General features: G+C 41.3%; 1 protein-coding gene and 1 long non-coding RNA gene across 42 annotated transcripts in view; one reads left to right on the top strand and one right to left on the bottom strand.

Moving 5' to 3' along the window:
- MYCBP2 (MYC binding protein 2) overlaps positions 1-20118 on the bottom strand; it is a 136105-nt gene that overhangs the window by 77731 nt on the left and 38256 nt on the right. For 31 of the 41 annotated variants that reach the window (XM_083737678.1, XM_083737677.1, XM_083737698.1 and 28 more), the window contains exons 18-29: positions 16631-16738; positions 8031-8150; positions 6620-6701; positions 4891-5008; positions 3150-3354; positions 2809-2962; positions 2218-2390; positions 1200-1325; positions 979-1106; positions 585-676; positions 334-468; positions 166-249 (exon numbers count right to left, since the gene is read on the bottom strand). In XM_083737678.1, coding sequence (XP_083593804.1) covers positions 166-249; positions 334-468; positions 585-676; positions 979-1106; positions 1200-1325; positions 2218-2390; positions 2809-2962; positions 3150-3354; positions 4891-5008; positions 6620-6701; positions 8031-8150; positions 16631-16738 — 1525 coding nt within the window. The remainder of the gene's footprint in view (positions 1-165; positions 250-333; positions 469-584; positions 677-978; positions 1107-1199; positions 1326-2217; positions 2391-2808; positions 2963-3149; positions 3355-4890; positions 5009-6619; positions 6702-8030; positions 8151-16630; positions 16739-20118) is intronic. The other 10 variants (XM_083737699.1, XM_083737695.1, XM_083737685.1 and 7 more) reach the window with 1 other exon arrangement.
- On the top strand, positions 991-18509 carry LOC310844115. The gene is made up of 3 exons (XR_014563951.1): positions 991-1125; positions 16508-16598; positions 18370-18509. It is a non-coding gene; the product is annotated as an uncharacterized lncRNA (long non-coding RNA).

The following is a 20118-nucleotide window of genomic DNA, read 5'->3' on the forward strand; positions in this document are numbered from 1 at the left end:
AAAGAAAGGCTGAATAGCCACTTCATCTTCATCGTACAGAAAAGGATACAAAACTGCAATACTGACTATCGTAACAAGATGTTTCAGTGAACGCTGTATTAAACTGTCCCCCCTCCAAATGACATCTATCACTGTTTCAGGTTTTTTTTTTTAAAAAAGCATTACCTGTACAGCAACTGGGGAATCTGGCCGGCATTAACATCTGTACCATTATTCGATTTCTTTGAACTCTTAAACTGGAAGACGACACTGAAGAAGAAACGTTATTCAAACACCAGTTACATGGCTTCTTCTGAACCTCAAAACAAAACATCCAAGAAAGAAAATATTTACCCATCATCCGTAGTAATAGATGCTTGTCCATGGGACCCACAATCACTGCTAGGGCCAGATACTCGCGCCCAGGCTACATACCACCAACCAGCTTGCAAAAGAACTGGTTCATCAAACATCATTGCATACTTTTCCCTGAGAAAAAGACACAGATAAAAATCTAACGTTATCGTCAAGTGTTTCACAACAAAATGAACTTTATGTGCATTATCTGTTCATCCTGCTTAAGGACAGCTCTTCCTTCATTTTACCTTGCAGCACAATCATATGCCAAGACATCCGTTTCAGCAAGAAGGTCACCATCTGTCTCATGATCGCCTCCATCCGGACCCAATTCAAACAACTGAAAAGAGAAGCCTTTAAGAGTTTTACTTTCCTGCCTTATTAGTATGTTATTCTACCCCACCCCCCGAAAAAATGTGCTGCGTTGAAGGGTGGTATGAAACATAAATCACGTGTCTTTATTTACTGCAAGTTTTCTCTTGTTTTCAAATTTAGTTTTCTTCCCAGGAAAGCTGTTTCCCTGTGGTTCCAAAAAATCTAGAGCTCTTTTTTTACCCTCTTTCTCCTTTCCTATAGCTGATCAGTGTAATGCTATATTCTAAACTCAGATTTAAACATGCTCCAAAACAAACTTTTTCTTACCTTTATTTTGGCAGTATATTCACCCCTGCCCCCAAAGAGGCCAAGTCCACCAAGTAAGATGTCAGTATCGGCACAAAAGCGGATGGCTTCTACTGAGTGGGCTGAGTAACCCCAGCCCCCTCCGTGACCTAAAGGGAGAAGGAAAAGGTAAGTTTTTGCACATTCAACTTCATGCACTACATACAGGAAGGAAAATCTGTATTTGATACATAGATAGATACTTTCAAATCTGTTGACAATGCTATAGTCTTCTTTGGAATACACTTTCATTACAGCTTGTGTTTCTTCTTCTGTATTTGTCACGCCCATTTTTAAGTCCTGCATAGCAGCCAATGTATCAAGACACCCTAAAAACAACAAAGAAAAATAAACTGAGCACATTCTGGTAGAAGGACTAGTGTCTGTAAGAAATTTGATCAAGCTATACTAATTGACCACACCAGACCTCCAATTAATTCTGACCAGTACTGCTAATCTAGGAAACAAAATCATATGGGGTTTAGAAAAGAATGTCTGGGACAGAACTGCAGATGAATTGGAAAGAACTCCCAAATATGACTGGTGGTAACCCAGATTAGGTTTGAGTTTCTTTACATTAGACTGGAAGTTATCTGTAACAATGTTTAGAGGAATGTAACTCTCCTGCCTTCTCTTCTCACACCTCCTAAATTTTGCTCCGGGGGTTCCTCTGGAGCAGATTTAGGCAGGCAAGGAAGTTGCATAGCACAGCTTATATTTGTACTATACAATGAATTTACTGAATACTACCCATTCGTTTTAGCAAGGGTACTGAAACTACCATAGTGCACCCTTCCTGTTGCCACCTTTTCAATAAATTATCTCAGAGTAAAAGTGCTCTTATTACCAAGCAGAAGTAATTCTTTCCAAGTTCTAAACTAGGATTACCAATTTATAAATTTCTTGTTTTGCTAATCTCCGTTAGATTAAATGATGATTAGATGCTTTCAAAGTAGCTTTACAAAGTGCAGGGGTTAACAGCTTGCAAGAATCTACACAGAAGGCAGATTCACTTAGATAGGAAATAGGCTTAGTGTTTGAAACCTAAGAGAACATGGATTAACTGAAGTGCTACCATTCAACATTCAAAGTCTTCAGGTAAATAATGCCTTTAAGTGAACTACTAAAGCACCAGGACAAGTGAAGCACACTTTTCTAGAAGTTAATAAAAATCACATCTCATCAACTTAGTTTCAGCTATTCAAGGTCAACTATTCATACCTAGAATGTGCAAAGCCGCATGTGACCTTGTTGTAAGAGCTTTGGACCCCGTTGGAAGAGCCAGTTCTGGGCTTAGAATACTGCAGCGGGATTGCATGTCAGGGGCCGAGGGAAGTCTGGAATCAGCTACAACTGCATTGTAACTCCACAGTTCTCTGGTATTGGGTCGAAACCTAACCAAAAGAAGATGTTTCAAATGTAAAGCAAGAACGATGCAGCAGTCATCTTTTCATGCCATTACTATTAAAGTCTAATTGATTCCAAACAATGATTCTCACCCATTTTCTCACTGCCGTGTGCCAGCTACATTTAAGCAACAGCCCCCAACCCCAATGCCATTTCTAGACACATACATCACAGTATATACTGATATAATGGTCAAGCATCTATACTTCCTCTATAACATTGCTGGCTAAGAACTTATTTCCAAAACATTAAGTGGAAGGAAGCCAAGATTCTCCACATAAGAACAGAAGGAACTAGCTGAAGCCACAAGTGGAATAAAGTTCAATGTTTCCTAGACCATCCTTCACGAGCTCTCTCAAACCCAGATAACTATGTTCCCAGCAGCTATCTTCAGCCAACATTTACCTCCAAACAACGTCATAAACAGGATCTAGACATACACCAAATCCTTGAAGGTCCTCCTGCTCAGAATCATTAAATGTTTTGCAACTTCCGTCAACTTTATTTATCAAGAGACACTTAAATGGAGGAGGCTCTGATATGCTTGCAGGAACCAAGCCTGGGGAAAAACAAGAATTCATATACTTAGTCCTCGTTCATTCTCTCAAATGGCAATAAAATAGAGAGATGAAAACATATTTATTATGCTTTGAGGAAGCCAATACACCAGCAAACACAAACACAACAGGTTGACCTCAACTTCATTACTTCCTTTCAGTTACAACAAAAGAGCAAATGAACCTTGCCTATTATGTGTCTGCTAGCAAAGATTTCTGATGTAGCAAGCACATGAGAGTTAATGAGAGCTTCATCGATGCGAAGAAAAGTCTGGTCACCACTTGCTCCAATCCAAGTTGCTTTGCGTCCGTACTTCGATCCTATGTTAGGCATGGGTGCTGGTTTTGCATTCCAGTAAGGAATATCCAAAATGGGCCTCCCAAGTTGCCCTTTCTAAAGATGTAAGTTAGAAAATGACAATGGTTAGAAATGCAAACATTTCACGAACTAGCATTATCAAGCATCGTCGGTGTAGGAAACATAAATATGCGGCACTGTGAGGTGCCAAGGTGCAGAAATCCTATACTGGCCCATGGCCCATTAAGCAGGCCCTGATCTACACCAGCAGGCAATGACTCTTGAGGAAGCCATGTCTGGACACTGCCTGAAGACTCCATCTATGGGTAAAGGGCAGGGCTCTCTCCACCAGCTGCCTGATGGCACCGAAAGAGTCCAATTGCTACACCTTTGGCAGAAGGAAAGGAGGGGAAAGAAGGAGGGTATGAAAAGCTTCCGAGAGAGGGGAGAGGAAGGGAAGGCGGCCAGTGGAGACACTGGGAATAGACTGGGCAAGGTGGATAACTCTAATAAGACAACTCTACAGAGATTCCAGAAAGGTGTTCAGTGTTGTAATTTCTTCAGCATGTCCATCTCTCCTTTCCCTAATAGTCCATTCTTTTTGGGAGTAAGCCCCAAAAAGAATGGGCTATTAGGGAAAGGAGAGCTGGACATGCTGAAGAAATCACAACACTGAAATAGCCATGAGAAAAAGAGGTCTGCTAAAGGATTTGGTGCTGGGAAAAATCTGTGCCTAAGGGGCAGTAGATAATGTGGAGCAACATTTCTGGACTCAAGCCTGATATACATCTGGGAAGATGTAAGCTGGTGCCTTGTTTTGACCCCCAGGCTTGGTATGACCCATGGAAGGCATAGAGCTGCCCCCCTTTTTATCAGACAACAAATATTATGTATCTCAATAAGCATGTAATGTCATGGTTTTACAGTTGGACTGTGAGCTCAGTTTGTAAAAAAGCACCACTTGAACAGGTTATTTTGGGATTGATTCAGATTGGCCCCAAAGCAACTCATTAATTTCAATGGTTTTAGATCGCTGTCTCCACCAAGAAGCCACTCATGACTCCTCCTGCCCATTCTCATCCCAACCTGGCTGAGCATAAACTATGCTGGTGCTTCCATTTGGAATTACGGAGTTCTCCTATGGTTTCTGGTGGGCCTGGACCCCGCATTCCAACCTCTAGGGCTTTGTGGGCCCTCCCAATATAATTCGTCTCTGCTATCACTGTCAGTTACATTTTGGTGGGAAAGGGAAGGAAGTAGTATGAGCTGAATGGAATCATACTGAACCAAACACATTGTAAGCTGGGTCTGAACTTCAGTAGGATTTGGACTTGGCTCATAAAGAGCATGAGATGAGGCTTGAAACTGGAGAAATCTCTTCAATTCAAAGACTTAGTGGCATCAATCAATAAATGAAAAAAGCTTATTTGGAAAAGCAAAGATTATTATTATTTAGTCTCCCCACCCCAATACATAGCAGAACAAAGAAAAAAATAAAGATATATAATAAACCAGCAGACAAACAAAAATCAATCTTTAAAGCAAGCAAAAATAAATACATATGAACTTATACCAGTTAATAATCTTTAAGGTGTTTCCAATATGAAAATGTAATTTTAACAAAAATCTTACCGAGAAGCTTCCAAATGTGAAGACTTGTCCATCCATTAACAGAATACCTGTATGATTGCTGCCTGCAGTAACTTGTGTGCTAGGTCCTGGAAGTGCCTGTACTAGAGTAGGGCATCCCCTAAATTGGAACAAAGTAAGTGCATCTTTTATTATGTATACATTCATCTTCTATCAAAAAATATAGTCCATATGTATTTTACATGATATCAGTGAATGAAGCTGAAGTGGTACAATTAAATAGAAAATGTTTAAATGCTAAAGAACATTTGACAGTTAAATTGTGAGGATAAAGAAACCATTATAAACATTAGAATAGTGAATAGTGCTCATAAATATAGGGCAGAATTGCACAATTTGGTAGTATGAATGGTTATTTAAATATCCATGCAATGCTACTACCCCCTCTTCCAAACTACCCGCTATTTAACTCTTTTTCACTGCCATTCAGATTGTTTAACTGGTTATACTTTTCTACTGTTTTGTTTCTTGTCTGAAACACTAATTGAGATGTTATTAGACTTTTGAGAGTCCCATGGACTGCAAGAAGATCAAACCTCTCCATACTGAAGGAAATCAACCCTGAGTGCTCACTGGAAGGACAGATCGTGAAGCTGAGGCTCCTGTACTTTGGCCACCTCATGAGAAGAGAAGACTTCCTGGAGAAGACACTGATGTTGGGAAAGATGGAGGGCACAAGGAGAAGGGGACGGCAGAGGACGAGATGGTTGGATAGTGTTTTCGAGGTTACCAGCATGAGTTTGACCAAACTGTGGAAGGCAGTGGAGGACAGAGGTGCCTGGCGTTCTCTGGTCCATGGGATCACGAAGAGTCGGACACGACTAAACGACTAAACAACATTAGACTCCAAATCCCATGTTCAACAGCCGATGATGATGGGATTGGGAGTCTCGTAACATCTGGAGGACTGCAGGTGACATACACCACACTTACTAAATTGTGCCTGTTTCGCTACTCTTGTTTCATGGGACCACACTCAGTAAACTAAGAACAAACCTTGGCTACAGATTTACACACAGTAAGCCATGGTTTATGGCTTACCATGACATGAAAATGTGGCCACTGTCACACTTTTGTCTCATAAATCTGATCCATAACATGACGTATTTACTTTCCATTAACAATATTTGCTATATCGAAACACAATAAATTGAACTGAACATAGTTTACATGTGGATACAGCTGAGATATATATGCATATACACGTCTCTTGCAAAGACCTGTTTTTGTTGTCTGATGTAGAGAGGTATATATTCTTTAGAACATCCAAATTTCTTGCCAAGGCTTTACAAATTCGTGTAATAAAACTTAAAGGAGAATGGGAAATGATTTAACCTGTAAAGGTCAGGGAGGAGAAATGTAAGCCACCATTATTACCAGTAACCTTGTTATTACTATTTTTATGCGTGTCATGGCTGCGTGCTAAACAGAATAAATTGAACTGAACATAGTTTACATGTGGATATCGGTGAGATATATATGCGTATACACACCCATACACAAATCAGAATGTGTCTATCACTCATACAAAAGCATCAAATATTAAAGGCTAGATGTGATAACATTATATCGCTTTGCTCTCATGGGGGAAATTCCTACTACCTTCAAAAGCATTTGAGTCATCGTAGGGAAAATGCAAAACTGAAAGTATTCTGCAAACAGAATAAAGATGCAACGATTTCATATTTAAAACACATTTATAGTCACATACCTGGAATTAACGTCTCCATGTCCAAGTTGCCCATGCTGCCCATATCCAAATGTGTAAACATCTCCGTTCTCCATCAGAACAACTAAGGGTTAAAATACGGGGCTTTAGAAGTTTGCACTTTCTACAAGTCTGCCCAGTATGAAATCTTTCCAATGTATCCAGTAAAAACAAGAATGGGGTGCTTTCTTGGTTTTTCTGAATTTGATGCAGAAATCATTTGGATAACATATAATTTTGCAAATTAAAAGTTCATTGAAGAACAGTTGGATAGATGTTAGCATGAATGATCCAGAGTCCCACTGGCCAGATACAACCCCTGGGTCTCTCCATCTGGTCAACTGCATCCCCTCCATGCACACCTCTGGCAGGTTTTAGGCTTAGCAAAAGCTTTATTGGAGTTTCCCCCTCCCCGAGTCTAATAGGGGGGCTGTGCAATCTCCACAAAGACTCCCCTCCCCTGTCAGCAGTTACATTTGAAAAACAGGAAAAAAAAGTTTTTAAAAATCTAAGGTGGGAGGGACGCGGGTGGCGCTGTGGGTTAAACCACAGAGCCTAGGACTTGCTGATCAGAAGGTCGGCAATTCAAATCCCTGTGATGGAGTGAGCTCCCGTTACTCGGTCCCTGCTCCTGCCAACCTAGCAGTTCGAAAGCATGTCAAAGTGCAAGTAGATAAATAGGTACCGCTCCGGCGGGAAGGTAAACAGTGTTTCCGTGCACTGCTCTGGTTCACCAGAAGTGGCTTAGTCATGCTGGTCACATGACCCGGAAGCTGTACGCCGGCTCCCTCGGCCAGTAAAGCGAGATGAGCGCCGCAACCCCAGAGTCGGCCACCACTGGACCTAATGGTCAGGGGTCCCTTTAGCTTTACTAAGGTGGGAGGAGTGTGCACTGCATGTGTCTTGTGTACGCATGCGAGTCTTCACATGCTACATGGATTAGTGGGTGTGGCATGCATGCAGTATGTATTAGTGTTTATGTGAGAAGGCAATGCCCACTTTGGCTTTGTCCACTCTTGTTTTGCCCTCTCCCCCCCACCAACTGCTGGCATGTGGCATCCAGAGGGCTGATCAAGAGTAAGGATGGGGAACTAAAACTCCCATTGTTTCCCTACTTATTAGCCATGCTAGCTGGGACCGATGGGAGTTGGAAGTACAACTATTAGAGGGCCATAGGTTGCCCATCCTTGGCCAACAGGGAATGCTTTCCATAAGGTTAATGAAGTTCCCACAACCCTATTCTAGAGGCATCAAGTATCATTTTAAGGACTGAAATGTGCATCTCGTTTATTTAATGTAAGTACATATACCACGAGCTCCCAAAGCTTTCTGAGGAAGCTATGATCGATTGAAACTCTTACAACTAACATTGGAAAAATGAAGTCAACATGACATAAATGTTTCTGTTATCTACCTGAATGGTGAAATCCACAGCTAACTTGTGCTGCTCGGAGTTCACAGTCAAAGCGGACTGCCCCAGGTGGGTAGGTTGTGATTTTGCTGGCATCCTTCTCACTCCTGTCTCCACTTCCATCTACAAACATAACGCGCAATTATACCCCATACCATTCCTCAATAAGTGGAAGGAGCAGTGAGCAATAGCATAACAACTAAAAGGATTAAGCAGCGCAGGTCAAAGGTTTGGGCACAGGGGTTACTACAGTAACAGATATCAATATTGGTGACTATGAAAAATCAGAAGAGAATAACTGTCATTTCTTCAGTGGTAAACTGATATTCTTCTAAAACAAGACTTTTAAATGTTACAGGGAACACTCAGCAAGTTCAGCAAAATCCCTATTACTTATTTCAGTAATATTAAAGGCAAAAACCCCCCAAAACTTCCCAGCATATATCTGAAGAAATTAGGAACTTCAGAATCACAATTTGTATGTAAATTGCTAATGTTGCAAAATGGTATGTTGTTTAAAAATTGGATAGATACATAAAACTGTTGCTTGTGTTTAACGGATGCTGCAGTTAAAATGCAAGAGTATGTGAGAAGCCATTTTCCTTTTTTTTCCAAATATGTAGCAATTACACCACCATGCCCAGTTCACACACACAAAATAAAAATGACGCTTGATTTAAACAAGCAAGCAGTGGCTGCTGTTGAGATAAATACTGAAACCGGAGTTTTGTAATGGCCACACTAAACCAGCTGCATTACAAAGAAGGGTGAGAGTCATTCCAAAGAAATGTAGCATCATAACTAACAGGATATTATTATTATTCAGTGTATGTGATGTTCACATTTCAAGGGCGGCATCCAAGGAAGTGCTTCTGTTAGCACAAAGACCTTCAACTGAGTTACAGAACTTCCCCCTTCTTCTTTCCCCATGTGCCCCCTAGGGATTCTGTGGTTCCCCCAACCCTCCAGAGGGGGGTCTGCAGGGGGGGACAAGAGGGCAACTTCCATTTGAGAAGCAGAAATCATTGTGCCAGCATAAGCACTTAGTTAGATACCACCAAGTTTTGATTAATTCATCTATTTACAACTAAAATAGTCCCTACGAACAAAAAAAGTGCATCCTTAATCTCAGCTCCACAAATTAAAGTTGGCCACCACTGACTGATTAATCAGCTAAAGATTCAATGATTAAACCAATGAAAGCATGCAATCCTAGTAATTAGGGCTGCAATGCAATTAAAGGGATCTTGATCAATTAATCAAAGGAGCGTTACACATCAATTACACGGGTATACATTTTCATTCGACTAAAACAGTAGTTTAGATGGGGGAGGGGAATGCTTTTTTGTCAAGTTCTGCTTTTCTGAGTATGGCAAAATGAAAGGAAAAACAAACAGGGCCACATGCAGTCATTGAAGGATCAAAAGAGATTTTTATCAAATGTATGGAGTGGAGTGGAGGAAAAACTGCAATAGATTTCAGCAGTTTGCTATAAATCTAAGAAACCTGAGGCTTGCCAAGGTCATGGGATAGGGCTTTGAAGCCATAACCTATGGCCATGGTTGATATCCCTTCCTCCTTTCAAGGATCCATACTACTCTCCATTTTTTGTCGTTACTTCCGCGTCAGCAGATAAAGAGAGATTTCTACAAAACAGAACTTGCAAGAAAACATTTGCTAGCACACAAATTTATATAATCCAATGCTTTTTTTCTAAAAAAACTTTTGAGGGGTACTCTCATCTTCCTACTCATTTTGAAATACTGCCCCTCAATGTGGCCAAACCTAGATTCACAAACTGTTTAGGGCTATGCGCACCCCTGCGTCCCCCCAGAAAAAAGCACTGATATAATCTATCCCATGAATGGAAACTGGGGTTCTAGCTGAAAGACTGGAACTTTCTGGCACAGAACACACACGACTCTCAATGAACAATCCATTAATACCAACACTCCAAATTCAAGCAACTAAACTTGAATTCTATGTTTAAAAGGGCCAGTTAGCATACTCTCAGAAGCCTATGAAAGGAAAGGTAACTATCTGAAAGACGAAAGCAAGTAGAAATCACTGCAAACATCTAGTTGTGAAAGCTAGGAGAAAGCTATATGAAGAAAAGGCAGGGAGGGTGACAAGATGTTCAACACCTTAAATTTGTAACAACCCATTGCTGCGACTTGCAACAGTAATCCCCCCCCCCCCGCCCCAATGGCAAAAAAAGACAGAAATACCAGAGAGTGGGAACTGCGGGCCAACTAACCTTTCAGGGGAGATGGAATCAAGTATAGCGAGACCAAAGCACAGTAAAAAGGCCTCACAACTGAACATGCACAACCAAGATCCGTGTTAATTTAGAGTTAGGAAATTCAACGTTTTCTGGACTAAACTACACTAAAAAGTCTGTGTGAGAGAAAAAGTCAGGTGTTCAAACTGGGTCTTCAAAATTTGAAGGTTTCTAAAGCCCACTTCGTACCTATATTTTGTTCATTGTAAAAAATATTTGATGCACCTGGCCATTGATAACTATTTTCTCCAGGTTTGCAAAACTGTATTTGCAGGGTGAAGGGCAAGGCAAGGGATGGGAAAGAGGAGGAGAATACTCAAAATGGCCAGCTGGTGGACAGAAAGGAAGGCAGGAATAGGGGAGGGGGAATGTAGTTTAAATCCTGACTTCAGTAATGAAGGCTGCTGGATGGGCACAACAGAGCTCTCAGAATCCAGTTTTGAGGATAAAGCTGGATAAACTCACATATATTGTGCCAATGCAATAAATAAATAAATACATCAGCTTTAGCAACCCTGGCAGAAAAGGATCCTGCTCTTATTTTAAGACACAAAACTTCAAATTCATGCATTAACCTACAGAAACTGAAATCCAGTTTGCTTCAGAGATGCATCCTTGACCTTCAGCTGAACCTATATAACTACGCCAGCTATATCCTACAGTAAAGGGTTTGCTGTTTTAAGTACTACTAAATCTGTACCTGTATCTCAACACTAAATTCTTACTCTTCACAGTCTGCAACAATGGTTTGGTCTTAACACTTGTTGTTGTTTAGTCATGCCCGACTCTTCGTGACCCCATGGACCAGAGCACGCCAGCACTTAGTAAGTGCAAAAGTCACATATTGATGGCACGTAATACAGGATGAGAATCGCCACTATACAAAGCACTGCCTGTGGTTGACAGCATAGGAATTTGCAATTTTCTCTGGATTCAAAAAAGCCCACTTTCATTGCATTGCAGTACCTTCCAGCCATCAGCCACCTAGAACAGGGTGGGCCAATGTGCGGCCCTCAATGCCTTTTTTAGAGGCCCTCAGCAACATTTGAAGCCCCTCCCCCAGCCCTGGCACTAACTTCCCAAAGTTGGGTAAGCGAGACACTGGGCACTGGGAAGGAGGCATGGGGGCTCTGACAGGGTCCTAAAGTACTCCTGCCTCCTTCTTGTCAAAGCCTAGTTAGTGCTTTCCAAATCTGACCATCAGTCCATCATGATCAATCTTATCGATACTGCTGCTCCCCAGCGTTACAGGAAGGAGTTATCCACAATACTAAGGACTAAACCTGGAAACTTCTGCATGCAAGCCATGTGAATTATTCTCTGAACTATGGCTGCTCTGCAATTCAATTGCTTAAAGTTGAGTCAAACTACGTATATAAAGTAACATATTTATTGATGAAATAGAGTTGTGGAAAGACAAACTGACCAATCAAAGTTGGCTTATGAAACGTGTTAAGCACAAAACCACATTTTATTTAAAAAAGTTTATAATTTTAAAATTGTGCTCTTTGTATTTTATATTACAGCCAAGTTAACAACCAATAACATTAACCCACTTGCGCAGCTTTCAATATATTGTAATTTTAAAGAGTAGTATTCATTTTAAAAGTGCCTAGGCTTTATCAAACTCTATTTCTCAGATGATACATGCTTTGTTTTATCGCTATTTATATTCAGTTGTTGAATACATTAGACGTGCTGCACAGAAACTCAAGTCCTTTCCTCAAGAATGAATTTTCACATCAGTTGAGTCGAAACAATGATGCTGATTTTAAAGGTCACTAGAACTATGCAAACTGAGTGTTTAGAATTTAAAAACAGATGTTTCTTAACAACTCCATGCCTTTATTTAAAAAAAACCACAAATATCCTTCTTTAACCCTGAAATGATGCACAACTGTTTACTGAAAGTGAAGACTATGAACACACTCACATACACTCTTCACTACTTTTGTACTTAATGGTTTGTGTTCTCTGATCAAGGACAAACTGAATTGTTTTAGGAAGGTCTTGGGCCTTATGGTTAATTATAAGAAACAAAAGCTTTATGTTTTCAAATTTCTCCAAGGGATCAAAAATTAATTCCCTGACCTCATGGAAATTGCTTTTGTCCTAAACAGGTGTCCAAATACAGTACATCCAAACCTAAACAACCTTTTTTTGAAAAATTACAGACTGATTTGGAACACAGAGCAGATATGAACTGGTGGAGCAAACTGAGATTCCCAGATGACATCCCTCCCCAACCGGACATTCCTATTCCATGTTTTACCTGCCTGGTTTTTGTCCTTAATGGTATGTTGCCAATAATGTTTTACTTGCTACTGCCATGAAACAGCAGAAGTCTGAAACCGGTTTTTTTTAATTAAAAAAAACAACCTTTTTTGCTTTTGAGCTACCAAACCATTGCTAAGAGCTTGGGGATTACAATAACTATGAGTGATTTCCACGTGTCAGGGAGATTTGACGACCAGAATTCCATTAAACAACAAAATTCCCTTATAATGTTTATAGAATTCATTAATAAAATGGTCAGGGCACAGTGACTTATTTTAAGAGAACTAATCACTTCTTTGATTTCTTCCTTAGCGATATATGAATTAAGCCCACATCTCTCCTCTCCTGTTAATTATTGAATTTGAATTTTAGATAAGTAAGCTTAAATTACTTTGGTCTCAGTATGTCCTGATGCATACCATTACTCATAGAAAGCTGCAAAAGCCTCAAAGATCTCCACTGGATTCCAAGTTCATGTACTATTGCTTAACTGAATTTTACGTACAGCATGCTCCCCCCTCCCCCTCCTTTATTCCATTTGCTAACAACCAAGATTCCCTACTCCCATATTCATAAAATCTGTTTTGTATAGGGTAGATCAATCATGGCTGTGGACATTCAGAAACTTCAATTCTTTTCATCTCTAATTTCCTAAATATATTTTTGAGCCAGATTCACCATATTTTGCCAATAATTCAGCTCTTTACTGTTCTAGATCCGTTTTTTGTTGCCTCTTCCTATCTTTAATGGCAGCTCTCTCTGAAGCACACCCCACCTACAGTAGCCTTCACTGTCTCCCACTGTGTGGTAAGAGAAATATTTGTTGTATTGTTTTGAGAAAAGTAATGAAGTAAGCTATCTTGTATTTTGTCTGCAGAGTAGTCAAAGCTTGACCGTTTTTTCAAGGCAGTCATTTCTACTGAAACTGGAATGTGATCAGTAATGCTTATCTCCCCTATGCTTACGCTACTCTCAGCTGGCAAGAGACCCTCCAAGAGAAACACAGTTCTGCAGACTGGCAAATGGAAAGTGGAGCAATGATCTGCAGGATGACTCTCAAACCAGAAATCCCACAAATCACATTTTCTAAGCACGTGTAGCAATTTTATTTTTTCTTTAACTGCTTAACTAAGTTGGGCTGCCAATTCTTTCCTAAAGTTGTTAATTTTAAGGTTAGCTTGGTTTGAGTGAGCCATTCTTTGAGATGTGGGTGCCATCTTGTCACCTTGCATTTGGCCTGGGTCCATTCTTTTCAAGAGGTTGAAATTTTGAAATTCCATTTTTTACCTTTTGAAGTGCCAGGCACCAGGCGCCAGGGAGTATGGGTCACATGTGGGGCTTTGATCAGCATGGGAGCAGTGTTTATAACTGGAGGAAACCAGAGCTGGATGCAGCCCTTCCAAGGTTTGGCTTGCCACGACCCCATACAGCCCAAGTTCTGAGCTGTATTTTTCTGACTTGCTTTTGACTGTTCAAACATCCAGAGACTTTTGTGAGTGACAGGCACTCTGAATCTGCTCACTATAGCATGACTAAATCCAACAATCCATGCAAAATATATGTAGATAGCCCCTTGGCCACTCCCCTTCATTCTCAAATCACATCCTTCCTCTCGGACTTACAAAACTGTCCACAACTAGCTGCTGTAAAAGAGGTGCATATTGAACACACACTTTTGAATAGACATGGTTAGGGCAGTGCTATAAAATCCAAGCAGGGAAGCTTAACTGGTTTGTGAATCTAGCATTTGTTTCAATATCATATGGAATTTCCAAGTGTTCAAACCTGACTCAGCTGTGTAGAGACAGCTCTCAACTGCAAGTATTTACATCCATAAAACCACACTGCTACAAAGACTTGTTAAACGGCTTTCCTCATCAGATAATGATAAGAATGCATGCTTTTGAGTTTAAGGCATCTACACAGCATTCTTAGGGAAAAGATTAAGGTACAAAATAAGTAATCAACTGTGGGGCTGATTTAAAGCCTGCAATATATTGATTGCTCACTAGAGCGTCAGCCACCTTAAACATCTTTGGGTTGTTGTTGTTTTTTTTAAAAATCACTGTTCAAAAATATTTTATTGATACCAGCAAGGCTAATGCAGAAGGAAATGGGAACTGCTGTCGCTGCTTCATCTTCAGACTCCTGCTGTTTGCCGCTTTTTTGTTTACAGCACTGAAGCACCAGATCTGCATGGAGAAAGGAGAGCAGGCTGACCGGCATGTGCTGCCTACTCTTTCGCCCTGCAAGATTCAGCTCCTCTGTGCAACAGCTGCCCTCCATAAAATTACCCAACGTGCAATTCTCCACATGAGCACGGCATGCTGGGGATCTTATAGAAGGCAGCTGCTGCACAGAGGAGCCGAATCAAAACCGAAAAGGTCACATGCACCAGGCTCCTGGGGGGTAGAGGGTCAACCAATGAGTGGGAGCTATGTAGTTCAAGAAGGCTGGTGGGTTCCTTCAAGCTCATGAGTCCTTGGCCAGTACTCCATCTGCCCCCATTTCTGTCCCTGCTTGTTCCTACAGTACTCCCCATGCTGTTTGTGTGCTTGTCTACCACTCTCACCACATTCAGTGGTACCACGAAGAGCTTCTCTCTCTCACACACACACACACCCCACCAATATATCACATGGATTTAAACCACTAGGAATCTTCCTGATCCTGTATGTTAAAACCATGTTTTCAATATGAGTTCAACATCTAGAGCCCATGTTCAAACAGAACGACTGTACAACTGAAATTAGGTTAATGTGGAGTGTCAGTGTTTCCTTCCCCTGCCACTGACACACACACACACACACACACACACACACACACATGATATATGGATATACGGTAGATATAGATAGATTTGCAGGAGGGATGCCTATTCTACACTTATTAAAAGGTTATACATTTCAGGATTCTGAGTAATAATAACAATAATCATTTTATTATTTATATCCTCCAATCTGACTGGGTTGCCCCAGCCACTCTGGGCCACTCTGGGCAGCTCCCAGAAAAATATAACATAATAAAACATCACACATTAAAACCTCTCTAAACAGGGATGCCTTCAGATGTCTATAGGAAGTCATATAATAATTTATCTCTTCGACATCCGATGAGAGGGTGTCCCACAGGGTGGGCACCACTACCGAGAAAGCCCTCTGCCTGGTTGCCAGCAACTTTACTTCTCGCAGGGAGGGAACTACCAGAAGGTTGTGAGAGCTGGATCTCAATGTGCAGGCTAGATGGTGGGGGTAGAGATGCTCCTTCAGGTGTACAGGGCCGAGGCCTTTTAGGGCTTTGAAGTTCAGCACCAAGTAAGTGGTAGTGAGGCAAGTATTCTTTATGAGTAAGGACCTGACCTGAATAGTCCAGAGCAGGTCTAAGCAGTATACAGCCCATGAACCATCTCTAGCCCTATGGGTTATTTTTCTCCTGCATGGCCACTGCAAGCTCTGTTGCTACCAGTAGCAGACAGGATGGCGGGCAGCAATAGTTGCCTGACTTCCCAACAACTGAGTTGATGCTGCTCAGTGGGAAGCGGAAGGGCAGGGAGGCAGGGTGCAAACCCTACCATGCTACCCCACCATGTTGTCCACTACTGCTTGCTATGAAAAACACAAGTGCTTCCTTCAAGGTCAGACGGGAATGCCTGTTTCCCAACAATGGTTGCTATCAGTTTCAGGATTTCAAAGTACACACTGTAGACAAAAATATGTATTTTATAGCCAGCCAGCATATAGTCATGAATCCTACCAGAAGGAATTATTTGATCTCACTCCCATTTTTCATTAAGAAAACAAAGCAATGAAACAAGGGCATGCATTAAAGGAAAGGGAAATTAAAATGAAAGTAATGCACATTTTCACATATTCTCACAGGAAAAACAGCTCAACATTAAAAATGTGTTTTCCTTTCTCCTCAGGTTACTGAAGATTAGCCAGAAGAGACAGCAAGTTTTGTGAACTTCTTTTAATACCCAGTGGATAGAAAAATAACTTGAAGAATAGGTGTAAGTCCAGCCCAATCAATAAGGAAGACCAAATACCTTTATGCTTGTCCCGGTTATGCTTTAGCTGTGTTGGATGGGGTCTTATTCTGGCTAGAGCCTGCTCTCGATGGTTCATAAAAATAGGACCAGGAAATACAAGGGGGCCTGAGGAGAAAATTTTTTGCACATGCATAGGAAAGCTCACAAAATGGAAACTGTGTTCAACAAACAAAAAAAGAATCAAATTAAAAGCATGGAAAAGGATGCAATAATCAATACTCAATATTTCATACTTTTGGAACAGATTATCAAACTCTAATTAGAATCTGAGTACATCTGAAATCTTACATAATGGCACGAGAGTAAAACACTGTGGTCTTGTTGGGTATGAATACTGGAGCTCAGTTCTCCCTTCCCCCCTCCCCAATCAGTTTTTTTCCCCTCTCTGAAATAAAGCCAGTACACATCAATCCTAAATGTACAAACTATTTTCTCCAAACGGAAAACAGACTGTAAATTTGAAGATAGGCAGGCGTCATATGCCAACATGCAATGAGCAATCAGACCTGCACTGGGCCTGCCTAATATATGTTTAATGTATCATAAGAATCTGGTCATATACAAAGATCCTGGTCTGTTTGATTGATCCCTATTATTTTGATAGCTATAAAAGACACAATCAGGCCTACGCACATAGATTTCTATTCTGCTATGACCATCAATGACTAGACATAAGACAGGTCTGAACATGGGTAGTCAACAGAATGAGTTCAGCTCACAATATCCCAATCCCTCTCCTGTGGGTAGGAACTGTCTGCACAGGGCAACATGACTATTATTCAAGTATTTTGTGGGCAAAATAAATAAATAAATAAATAAATAATTTATACCCCACCCATCTGGCTACCAACAAAGCAAACTGACTCCAAAATCTTGTACTGCAGCATGGAAAAATAAACATTATCTATTACCTGCATGGTTACTCATTTAAGCACAATCACTATACAGTGGTACCTCGGTTTTTGAACATAATCCATTCTGGAAGACCGTTCAACTTCCAAAACATTCAAAAACCAAAGTGTGATTTCCGGAAGCCACAAAACCCAAAAAGCAGGTGTTTTTACAATTGTGAAGCGGGAATTGTAAAACTACTGAACATCAACAAGAGCCCAACAACAAGTTTATCTAAACACCAAAAGCCTGGATGCATTGTTACTTTCTCCGAAAGAGAAAAATATAAAATATCAGGAGAGTTGGGCTGTGAGAAAGACCAGTCCAGAAGTCCTTTGCTCCTTCCACTGCTGATTATAATCTATCTGCTCCCTGGCCCTCTCAGTGCCACATGTGCTGATCTGTAGGTGACCTGGAGAAACTTGTTGTGCTGCATGTCTTTTTTGTTGTTTTTTAAAAGATATGTTACAATCAAACAGTAAGACAGGTTTTTCCAGAAGATATGCTGCCAGAAGTTTGGGTTTCATGCATTTACTCAATACTATCTATTTATTTGATTTATATCTGCCCGTCATCATAAGATCTCAGGGTGGTTCTTCCAGGAATACCAATGCCACAAATCATGATGCAGAGGAATGTGCACCTAGAACAACAACACAGGAGGTCTCAGATCTTGCAATACTTGGTAATGGTTTCATGTTGTCTACTTCCTCACAGTAAAGGCAAATGAAGCAGTTGACAAATGCACATTGAGTCCATTCTAAAGAGAATGGACAAAAGAACACACTCTGCCCAATACAAAAATCCCAAAGAAAAACCTTAAATATTCCATTCCTTTTTAGAAGACTGTCTATCAACAGAGTTTCTTGCAAGTCTCATGCCTGAACATACCAATCAGCACTAATTCTAGATCACTGCATTCCTCCTTCACTGTGCAGAGGTGTCCTGCCACATCAGTCATCCTCTGTGCTGCAACTATTCTGAGACCATCTGTCAGGGGTTCAGAAGGAGAGACACAGGAGGGGGAGCAAATGGAGAGTGAGGAGGAGGAGTACGAGGGGGGCGCAGGCAGTGACAGTGGCCAGAGTTATTCCACAAGCCTCTCTAGCGAATCGGAGGACTCACAGAAGGGAGCGCCGGTGGCCAGAGCGAAGGGGGGTCCAGGGGGGAAGCCCCAGGAGGAAGGGGCCAGCGGGGAGTCCCTGAGCAGCAGTTGGAGATCAGGACCAGCGTCTCCACCAGAGCGCAGTGGGGAGGGGGAGTCCCAGGAGTCGGGTCCAGTGTCCTCACCACCAGGGGGAGGAGAGGAGTCAGGTTTGGCAACGCCCACATCAGGAAGCGGGGAAACGGTCAGAAGGAAAGTCACCGGCTGGGCGCGCGCGCCAAGTTCAAATGTACAGGAGCGCGGCACAGCGGGGAGCCCGGGAAGGGAGCCAGGTCCTAAAGCCCGCCGGAGGGAGGGGCAAGACTCAGGAGGTTCAGCGTCAGAGGAGTCCAGGAAGGAGGGAACCCCAGAGGGCAGAAGGACCCAGCGCAGGAAAGAACAGCGCAAGAGGTGGAGCCGGGTTAGAATCTTAAACTGGTGTGGGTGGAGCAGAGAGTCAGAGGGGACTTAGCCGGTCTAGCGTCAGACGTGGGTCTGCGCGCCCAGAGCTTGGAAATGGAAACTAAACTTTAATAAAGACTTTTGTATATAACATCCACTGGGCGTTGGTCCTCTGTGAGCTGGGACCTAGCGGCAGTCCTGACACCATCCAAAACGAGCTGCTCAAGATTTCAAATGAGCCTAATGTTTTCAGAATAGAAATAAGCTAGCAAGATCAAAAGCTGAGGTTTGGTTTCTTCAACTAAGGTTTGCCAATTTCTTTTGTGCACCTAAATGAAATCTTACTACCCCTTACCAAAAAATCGTTAAAATTATATATTTTTACCTTAAAAACCAGTTATTTTGTTCCTTCATAATAATCTGATATGTATTCAAATACCCACATCAAAAAGTAAACTCTGCACTAAAAAAGTGAGTAAAAATATTAAGCACTGCTTGGGTGCATGCGACTAATATTGAAACACAGCATTGACCCATTCTACCTTAACAGACACACTGATGCTTTTTTCTAACTCCTAAAGGTTACATGAAAAGTATTCCTCCTTGAAATACACTAACTGTGCCCACTGTGAAGGTGCACACACACACACACATAATTTGACCCTTTCCTCATTAATACACACAGAAGTGGGACCCAAATCCTTTCTCAGACATGGTTTCTTGGTATTTTAAAAGAAAAACACACAGGGCACTATCACAGCTGGCCTACTGCATTTTGCAGCATTCTATCAGTCTATGCCACGGAACAAAAATGAAAGATAATCCTGTGACAATCTAAAGACAAATTAAGAAATTGTAAAATATTTCATGCTCAGCGATAGTGTCCTGAACATATAACACTGTCATTAAGAAAGGGAAATCCTTCATTCGCTTAGAAGACAAACTAATCTTCATGCACTGGTATCCTACATGTTGATGTAAGAGCAAAACCCAACATATCTGTCTTTAAATCCTCATTCCATCTGCCAAATCCATGAACTCAATGCAC

This window comes from Podarcis gaigeae (assembly GCF_964106915.1).
Source record: "Podarcis gaigeae genome assembly, chromosome: 4".
Taxonomy (NCBI): domain Eukaryota; kingdom Metazoa; phylum Chordata; class Lepidosauria; order Squamata; family Lacertidae; genus Podarcis; species Podarcis gaigeae.